Raw genomic sequence first — 10119 nt, 5'->3', positions numbered from 1 at the left:
ATCGAATCTATGATATAATCTATTTGCACATTTTTTTCTATGAGTTGGTAATGAAACTAGCTACTTGAGTGCTTAAACAAGCCGATTTACATCACTCAAACTGATGAATCACATATTAAAATCTGATAATTAATCACTTTTACAAAAAAGAAAAGAGAAAATTAAAGCTAGGTTGATTGGTGGGAGTTTTGTGCACTAGATATGACCTCAAATAATGCACCTTATTTGACAATGCCAAAATCTGAATGTAATTAAAACTGAAGAAGCAAATCAGGCTTGCTATAAGATGTGAATTCAACTGATAGTATCATTAGACTTGCAAACATTTATTACAAACATGCATAGTTGCAGCAAGATTTTATACATGATGCTAAAGTATAGCATACTTTTCCCTTATTTTAGTTGTTTTCCCATCCAGGCATTATTTAACACAAACTATAAATACAAGAAGCCTGGTCTAGATCCTTTCTTCATACATCAAATTTGGAACCCAAAGAAGGGAATCACCATCAAGGAAGTGGCATATAGGGAGAGTTCCTGGCTTAACTTTGAGCACATTAAAAGCATTTCCAACAAATGCATCAGTTTGGCAAGCAGCTATTGCATTGACTTTGGTCCCATCAGAGGACACCAATGGAACCATGTAAGTCCCTGCATCATGGATTTCATGGCAATAGAAAACAGCATACACATAGTTTTGCTTGTGACACACAACCCCTTTGTTTGCATTAATCCTTTGCACTCCTGTAATGCGATACTCTTGCTTCTCAGTTTCTTTTGGCACCTGGGTTGAAAGTACTTGAACATTTTTTCCCAGTTTTGAAACACTAAAATCTACTAATGATTCTAAAGATGTTGCACAGAGACAACCTTCTCTATCAACGCATTTGGTCTCACACGTCACAATTGTGCTTTTTATTATCTTTGCTTCCTCAGATTTGTCGATTACCGAAAAACGATTTAAAATTTCTGGTAACTTGTCACTTGAAAAGGGAACAGACTTTGCAACTTGATGAGGTAAGAAAGTCGCCCCATTTGCAGTACTGAAATGCAACTTCATTTTTTTTCCCGGACGTAAATCAGTTTCAATGAAGAAAGTGGTGTCAACCGTTCCCCTTCCCTCAAGTTTTTCATTGCTTAAGCCATTTGGATGGTTGAACCTCGTACCTGTAAAAGACAATAATTAAAGAACATATATCATCATATATCTTTTTTCTTCTTCTTCTTCTTCTTTATTTCTTTAATTTGCGCATTAATTAGATGTCAAATGGTGGCAGAATTTAATAATTGAGTTATTAGCTTGCACCTTTACTTTAGGGTCTTGTCTTTAAATCGTCTTAGTAAAAGTTGCCTTCGGTTTGACAATTTTGCTAAAGAGCTTCGGAGAACCCCTAATAGATGAAAAATAGATATTTCGAATTTTAGTGTTAAAAGCTCTTTAGTGAATTGTTTCAACTTTAATAGAAATAAATGAATTAACAAAAGTGTTCATGCTTAATTTTCAAAATAACACTCAATGCTCACTTATTTTAAAGAGATAGAGAGCTAATAACAATAATAATGATGATGACCACGATGAAGATGGTAATAAAATAAATATTATTATTAATTGAACTAACTGGGTTTAAGTATGAAAATAAAAAGTGTTTCTATTATGTTATCTTTGTTATTTCTCATATCTAAAATCTCTTTATCAATTTACTTAGCAAACAATAGTAACAACTTAAACTTAAAGTACTAGTTTTATTATATTTTGCCAAACACTTGCACCAAAACTATTTTCTTATATTGTATTTTTGTTAAAGTTATTCATCACAAAAGCTCTACCCCTAAAATTCTTCTTCCTATAACAATATCAATAGATTTTTTCTTAACATTATACATGTACACACAAATATATAAATATAAATATATATATATATATATATATATATTTCCCCTCTCTTTTATTTTTTAAGGTTTGGGTGAAAAGAAAAACAATGACACTGAATATTTTCCATGGCCCATGATAACAGAGAGAAAAAAAAAAAAACGATAAAAGAACAAAAAAGCATCCAATGGCCATGGGTTTGAAAATTTATGTAGAATTACAGAAAATATTCATGTGGAATATATAATAATGACATTAACAAGAAAGAAAACCAAATAATATATAAATAGGTGTTGGACTTTCACGTGTAATGGAATCCCACGAAGAATAGATGCAATAAAAATGTGTAGTTGATGATGTAAGCGACTAAATTTCTAGTTTGAAATAAATCAAACAAGTAAAATAGTTTCACAAATGCGAATTTGTATTTATGATTGTGTGGTACAATTCTCTGAAATTATAAAAGAGTGATCCTCTGATTCGATCTCCTTGCAAAACTTATTGATTAGATTTATGGTAATGTGGATTTGACTTAAACACAAAATATCCTTCAATTTGGTTGATGGATGGATCGAAGATTACTGAAACGGAATTACAATGAATCTCTGGCTATGAGCTTGTTTAGAAATCCTTTGTTCTTCGCGTTCTTCGTGTTCTTCGTGCGTTCTTCGTCTTCGAAGGTTTGTGGTGGAAGTTCTTCGGAGCTTTAGAGGCTTGAATCCGTTGAGCTTCAATGATTTGTGAGTTGTTGATGTTTTCGGACACTTTTGGCTTGATTCCCGTGAACTTTAGGATCTAGGCAGATGATCTGGACGATTCTGCTTCGAATGTTCTTCGATTTTGGGGTTGAAGTTCTTGAAGTTCTTGAAGGCTTTGAGGCTTGATCTTCACAGAGCTTTTTCACTTCTGAATTCTGGTCCTCTAAATGTCTCAGGAAGGCTTCTATTTATAGGAGTTTTGGGGTGGGTGAGCGACACGTGGCGGAGCTTGATTGGTGACACATGTCACAGCTTGATTGGTCCGCTTAAGTCATCGCTTACACGTGCGAGGTTGCTTGAGTCATCGCTTACACGTGCGAGGCTGCTTGAGTCATCGCTTACACGTGCGAGGCTGCTTGAGTCATCGCTTACACGTGCGCTGATGCGTGATTAGCTCTTGCATGACACTTGGCAAATTTCTGTTGGCTTCTGAATAGTGATAGCAAAACCTAGCAGCAATATATGGTGTTCTGTAATTGGCTGTATTTTGTGGACTTGGTAATGTGACGTGTCAGCTTGTGATAGGTCGGGAATTTTCCCTCTCTACAAATGCCCCCTCGAGACTCGTTCACGCACACAGTTTCAGAGTGTGGTGTGGGAATGAGTTTCGAAAAAATGGATTTTTGGTACTTGACTATTTAAGTGAAGTAGTTGAAGGTAGTGGAGCTGTTGAAGGTGGTGGAGCTGTTGAAGGTGGTGGAGCTTTCAGAAGGATGAGATAATTTCCGAAGAGTAGACCTACCCATATGAAAGGCTTTGATGAGACCGAAAAAGGGCCTGCAAGTATTTGAACGTACTTGCGTGATGGAGCTTTCTTAGCAGAGATTAAGTTGAAGTACTTTCAGGAGAGTATTTTGGATCGTTGGCGGCGATCACAAGATGTTGAAGATGGGGAAGATGAGAGAATGGTGGCTGGGTACAGCATGCAGGGTCATGGTGCTAGCCTCGTGTTCTTAAGAACTTCTGGTGAAGTTATTTCAGAAGATCACAAAGAAGACGGAGATGAAGCAAAGCAAATGGGCAAAGCATACACTACCATGGTGCTGGCCCTGTATGCTGGGACCCTTCTGGTGTAGATGTTTATGGGAAGTACACCTTTGAATATGGGACTGACTGTGTGTTGCATGGGGTCTGGCAGCAAGTAACCGAATGTGCCTGTGTGATGGGACCATGCCAACGGATGTTATGTTGAAGTAATTTCAGAAGAGTACCTTCTGAAATTCTTCAAGCTGATTTTAAGTTGGAATAATTTCAGAAAGTAAATTTTGAGGTACCAGCAACGATGACCTTTAGGTCTCATAGTAGTGGGGACATGGAATAAGGTTTTGATGACCATTTACCGGCACCAAAGGCTGAATTCTGATGAGCTGGCACCTTGGAGGTTGTTTTAAGTGTTGATGGAAAACAATTTGTAGGATACCCCAACACTTTTTTACCATCTTCACCTACTGCCACTTGTTGGAAAAGCACAGAAAAATGAAAGATGGAGCTAACTTGTGATTCTGGCCCTAGAAACCAGCCAAGTTGCTGCTTGTTCCGAACTACTGCTCCTGCTGGAAGACCAAGCAATTGGAAAGAGACTACAGGAGCCCTGAGGTTAGGAACGGGTGCTTCTGCTGGACTTGGATTTCCTGGCCAACCAAGTCCAAGGAAACATGGAACCGCAATGCAGACTTTGTTACGAGTAATTTTATGGACAAAGGTGGTCGTTAAGTGGAGAAATAAAGTTTGTTTGGATCTTAAAACTGCAATGATGTTGTAAATAGGGTTTCGACCGAACCATGGGAGGGTTGATCTCAAACCGATTATGAAGCAAAATCGGTTGCTAGGTGTTGAGAATGATAAGATCATAGTGAGAAATGGTTGTGAAAAGGAGGATTTGAAAATCTGAAAGAGGCAAATCTTCATTTCATGATTCAGGGTTTTTTTTTGGATGAGTTTTTGATGAACCCGGCCCTCCTATTTATAGTAGAGAGATGAAGAATGGTAGGTAGGTAGTTGAGAATGGTAGTTGAGAATTTTTGGTGAGAATGGTAGATGGGAACGGTAGGTGGAAATGGTAGGTGGGAATGGTAGGCACCGAATGAGAATGTTAGGTTGAATTAATGACCCAGTGTAACCTCAAGTTCTGACACACTTGTGAGAGTTCATTTATATTTGGAGAGAGAAGTTTTGATGAAGTCTGGAGAATAACCCTGAGGAAATCCCAATTAAATGGATGAATCTCAAATTTTGATCTCAGGAGTTTAAGTTTTGGACATCGTTAATACTTCAAAGATGTGGGGGTTTGATTGGTGATCACCAAATCCAAAATAAGTGGATTTCAAAATCAGAATCTTTGAGAAGGTCCGAACAGGACAAATTTTGCTCGAATGTCTTGATTCTTGGCCAAAGTTCACTTCAAAGCCAACAGTTGTAGAATCACACCATTTGAGCAATTTTGGATTCTCAAATGAAGAAACAGACCCCAAATTTGGAATGTACACGAAAAATTGAGGAAGGCAAGTGTGACTTGAAAATTTTGACTTTAGGTTGATTTCAACATCAAAGTCAACTGTCTTGGAATTTGAGCCATTTGTACAGTTTTTTGAGTCTCACATGATGAAACGGACTCCAAAATTGGAATGTACTCGAAAAATTGAGCAAAATAGGTCCATCTCAAAAATTTTGACATTTGGTCAACATCTGCACAAAAGTCAATTTTTTTGGAAATTGGACGTTTGCACAATTTCTGAGCTTCGAATGAAGAAACGGGTCCCAAAATCGGAATGTACTCGAAAAATTGAGTGGGACAGGTCCATTTTGAAAATTTTGATTTTCTGGTCAAGGTCAAAAGTCTGCTTGGTCCAAGCATTTTCTCTCTCTTTTTTTTTTTTTTTTTTAGGTGGTTCGGATCCGAGTCGGTCCGGGTCGAATCGGACCAACGGGTCAGCTGGTGTGAGATGACGTCATGGATGACGTCACTATGCGCTGGCGTTCACACGTATGGCGCGTGTCGTGCGTGTCGCGCGTGAGGGAACTTCCCGGCGCGTGTGAGCGCGTGACCAGCGCGTGAGCTTAAGGAAAAGTTCGCCGGACCTCCTGGCGGCGCGTGGCGGCGCGTGCTTGGGCTTTTGGGCCTGAAATTTTTGGGCTTTGTTGATCTAAAGCCGTAAAAGACCATGGTTCAGTCAGATTTCCAAAATTATGGACAGATTTGCACAGATTTGAAGGATTAGGCCGCGGGTCGTCGTGAGTTTGTGGCGGCGCATGGAGGCGGATGCGGCCGTTTCTGGGCTTGAAATTTTTGGGTTTTGTAGATCATGGGCCGATGAATCTAGTGGTGGCACCTGTTTTGTGAAGATTTTCTCAGATTTGTGCAGATTCGAACGAAAAACTTCGCGAAACGTTTGGGAGTTTGTGGCCGCTCGTGGCGGTGCATGGTGGCTCCGTTGCTGAAGATCTTCCTGGGTTTTGTTCATCAAAGTCCTTAGAAGATTTCTGTGGGTTGATTTTTTGTGAAACCTTGTCAGAAATTGTAGAAATTTAGAGTGGAAGACCGCAGACATTGTTGAATTGGTTGCCACTTTGGTCTACATTGGTGCTTGCCGTTCTGACAACGCTTGACAATCCAGGCAGGGAGTGGTTGCAGAGTAACTACTGAGTGTCTCTGCTGATCTCAAGGAGTTGGTGGCAGTTGGCTCCATAAAGGAAGAAGCTTCTGTGGATCCCTATATAAAGCCACTCAGGCATGCACTAACTTGTGCAAACATAACCTCTAAAAAGAATACGTAATATTCTGTATGGTGAAACCATGCACGCCCTTCTTTTCTTTTCTTTTTTTTTCTTTTTTTTTAAATTTATTTATTCATTTTCTATTATTTGATAATAATAATAATAATTTTTTTTTTTCTTTTTTGTACACAGCTATCATGACGCTCTTTTTTAAAGATTCGAAGATTGGCGAAGAATCAGCTTTGTTTATTTATAGAAAAAAAGATGGCAAGGATGCGAAGGCTACGACTTTGATTGTTCGTCCACCCATAATTGGGAGATTTTCAGAAAAATGGGGTCAGTTTTGTGAAATGATCTTTGGATTTTCACAAATTTGGAAGAGAAGGCCGTGGGTGACAATTTGTCTATGATGACTTTTCCGTTCTTTTTTGCAGGCGGCTCTGACAAGGCGGCGCCTGTATTTTGACTTGTGAGTCTTGAGGTAGTTGATGAGTTACCGTATGCTGTATGTTATCTTGCATTTCAACATTCGGTGCAGATTTCTTTGATTTTCAGTGCATTCGGGTTGCAAAGGCTGACTTTAAACATTTTGGTGGCAGCATTTTTCCTCTTTTTTTTTTTTTTTTTTTTTTTTTTTTTGTCTGTTACCTCAGAAATTCTCTATATAAAGCCACCCGGGTATTCATTAAAATTGTACAAGCAGCTTGCAGTGGGTAGTATCTTTAAGGGTAGAGAAATTATGTAGAGAAATAATATATATATATATATATTTTTTTTGCTTTGTTTGTACTAACAATTTTTTTTTTTTTTGACAGGCTAGTGACTGAAATTGAAGCAAACATTTTTTTTTTTTTTAGACGTGCCATGAGATTTTCTTCTGATAAGTTCTTTGTTGTTGCTTGTTTTTGTTATGTAGCATGCTTTCCTTGGCAATTGAGCTGCACCAATACTTATCTTTTCAACGTAGCCATTTCAAGAGTCTTTGCAACGTAGCCGTATCAAGAGTTTTTACCATGAAGCCATGCTAGTATCTGTCCTTGTATTGAAGCTGTGCCAACATTCAACTTTGTCATGGAGCAACGTCAACATTTCATTCGTGCCTGCACTTGTATTGAAGTCATACCATCATTTGCACTGAAGTCGTGTCAACATTCATCCATGCCATGAAGCTACGTCAACACTTTATTTGCGCCGAGGCCATGAAGTCATGTCAACACTCCATTTTCGCTGAAGCCGTGCCAACGTTCATTTTTGCCATGAAACCACGACAACACTTCATTTGTGCCAAAGCCATAAAGCCACGTCAACACTCCATTTGCGCCGAGGCCATGAAGTCATGTCAACACTCCATTTGCGCCGAGGCCATGAAGTCATGTCAACACTCCATTTTTGCTAAAGCCATGAAGCCACGTCAACACTTTATTTTTGCCGAAGTCGTGCCAATATTCATGAAGCCATGTCAACACTCCACATTGCCATTGAAGTTATGTCAACACTTTATTCGCCGAAACTGTGCCAACATTCATATAAAGCAATTTTCAGAGACAACATCACTCGGACATCAAGGGCGTATAGCACTGTAGCTAGACCTCAAGATTTCAGAGATGCCAACAAGATGTTGAAAATGCAAGGAGATGCCAAAACTTTGAAGTTTCAAGAAGAATGCCGCCAAGACTTTGACATTGCATGGACATGCCCTTGGAGGAGAGAAAATGCAATACCAACTTCAGATGCCAGAGGAAGGTGACATTGTCCAACTTTTGGAGACATGATATGAAGCTGCACCACTCAGAAGGGAGATGATGCCATACCGACTTTGGATATATAATCTACCATCATTCCGGAAGAAATTGATGTCATTCAGATTTCAGAGACATGATGTGAAACAACACCACTCAGAAGGGAGATGATGTGGTTCTAATTTCAGAGTTATGAAGTGGCACAACCTAGAAAAGAGACGATGCAGCCTAGAGATGGAAGGTACAAGGAGATGCCCCCAGAAGATAAATGATACAAAGTATTCTTCAGAGATGTAGGAGGATGGCCACAGAAAATGAACAACGCCATGAAGACCTCATTTCAGTCTTCATTTTCTACTGCGTCGATCTTTGATCATCCTATTGAGCAATGCCTTACCAACCGAAAGGACCTTAAAAGCGCCTTGATGACTCTTGGAAAACTCCTCAAGTTTGACTGGCGATCCTTCTTCTTTTCATGTGACTGAACTTAGTGACAAGTACTAAGCTGCCTACGTACCCCGGAGAGGGATCAAGTCATCACGTAGTTCAACAGATTTTTTTTTTTATGATCTTTTTTTTTCTTTCTTTCTTTCTTTTTTTTTTAGTGCGTGACTGAACTCAGCAAAAGATACTAAGTTGCCTACGTACCCCGGAGAGGGATCAAGTCATCACGTAGTTCAAATGATTTTTGTTTTTGATTTTTTAATTTTATTTTGTTTGTTTTTCTTATGTGTTTTTGCAAAAAAGGGGGCGCAGTGTGTAATAGTGGGTATCACCACTGATCGAACCCGAGATGGCCTCAAGGGTGACATGGGCGTCCAACCGCTACGCCACACTCGCAATTGTTGACATGGAGTGGGATTAATTTCTCCTTATTGGTACGCTTTGAAGGGTAATGGGAAGACATCATGTACTCTTGCAGCGCTACAGTGGGTAGTTTAAGCTCTTACCGAGGAGCAATCCTTGATTTTCAAGCATAGAAGCGTTTGAGGAACTTCCCATTGATGGGGCCGATCCTTACACCATCATTATCAATCAACTTGTAAGCTCCATTGGTGTAGACTTCTTGCACAACATAAGGTCCATCCCATTTTGAAGTGAACTTATTGCCTGTACGATGAGTTGTGATGATAGGTCTTCGAACGGCGAGGACTAAGTCACCAACTTGGAATGATCGTGGCTTGACTCTTTTATTGAATGCACTTGAAAGACGAGCTTGGTAGCATTCAAGGCGTTGTTGGGCCTCGAGCCTTTTTTCATCAAGCGCCTCTAATTCTTGCAACCTGAGCTTGGCATTTTCTTCTCCAGTCAATCCTTCTTGAATGGCAATCCGTAATGATGGGATTTGGCGTTCTAACGGAAGGACGGCTTCAACTCCGTAGACAAGAGAATAGGGCGTTGCTTGAGTAGGCGTTCGAAATGTTGTTCGATATGCCCATAATGCTTCTCCGATTCTTTCATGCCAGTCTCGCTTTGTCTTGGATACCACTTTTTTCAACAAACTGCCAAGTGTTTTGTTAAACGCTTCAGCTAGTCCATTTGCCGGGGCATTGTACATGGAGGAGTTGTATTGTTTAAATTCAAACTTCTCGCATAGCTCTGTCATCAGCCTATTGTAGAATGGTTTGCCATTATCAGTTATGATATACCGAGGGACACCATACCGATAGATCAAATGAGTTCGAATGAAATTGACCACCGTTTCTTTCTTCACTTCCCTAAGGGGTACAGCCTCCGCCCATTTTGAGAAGTAGTCAGTTGCGGCCAAGATGTACAAGTGGCCACCGGATGACTTTGGTAATGGCCCTATTGCATCAAGACCCCATGCATCAAAAGGCCAAGAAGCTACAGTTGGGTGTAGAGGTTCTGGCGGCTGATGGATGAAGTTCGCGTGATATTGACAAGCTTCGCACTTCTTAGCGCACTCCATAGAATCTTGTACCATCGTAGGCCAATAGTAACCCATTCGTTTGATCCTATAGTGTAACTTAGGACCTGACTGATGTGCGCCGCATATGCCAGAATGAGCCTCCTCTAA

General features: G+C 39.7%; 1 protein-coding gene across 1 annotated transcript; it reads right to left on the bottom strand.

The window, feature by feature from the left end:
* Window positions 1-424: 424 nt before the first annotated feature.
* On the bottom strand, window positions 425-7415 carry LOC115950110 (BURP domain-containing protein 6-like). The gene is made up of 2 exons (XM_031067360.1): window positions 7355-7415; window positions 425-1167 (listed from the first exon to the last, which is right to left on the bottom strand). Exons 1-2 carry the CDS (start codon window positions 7413-7415, stop codon window positions 458-460), a joined length of 771 nt encoding a protein of 256 aa, XP_030923220.1. The 3' UTR covers window positions 425-457.
* Window positions 7416-10119: the final 2704 nt, after the last annotated feature.

This window comes from Quercus lobata, chromosome 1, assembly GCF_001633185.2.
Source record: "Quercus lobata isolate SW786 chromosome 1, ValleyOak3.0 Primary Assembly, whole genome shotgun sequence".
Lineage (NCBI taxonomy): Eukaryota > Viridiplantae > Streptophyta > Magnoliopsida > Fagales > Fagaceae > Quercus > Quercus lobata.
This window is presented reverse-complemented; position numbering and strand designations above follow the sequence as displayed.

Coding starts and splice junctions, on each gene's coding strand:
- LOC115950110 (XM_031067360.1), bottom strand. CDS start 7,415: ATGACAAAGTTGAATGTTGGCACAGCTTCAATACAAGGACAGATACTA. Junction 1,168..7,354: donor GATACTAGCATGGCTTCATG/GTAAAAACTCTT, acceptor TGTCTTTTACAG/GTACGAGGTTCAACCATCCA.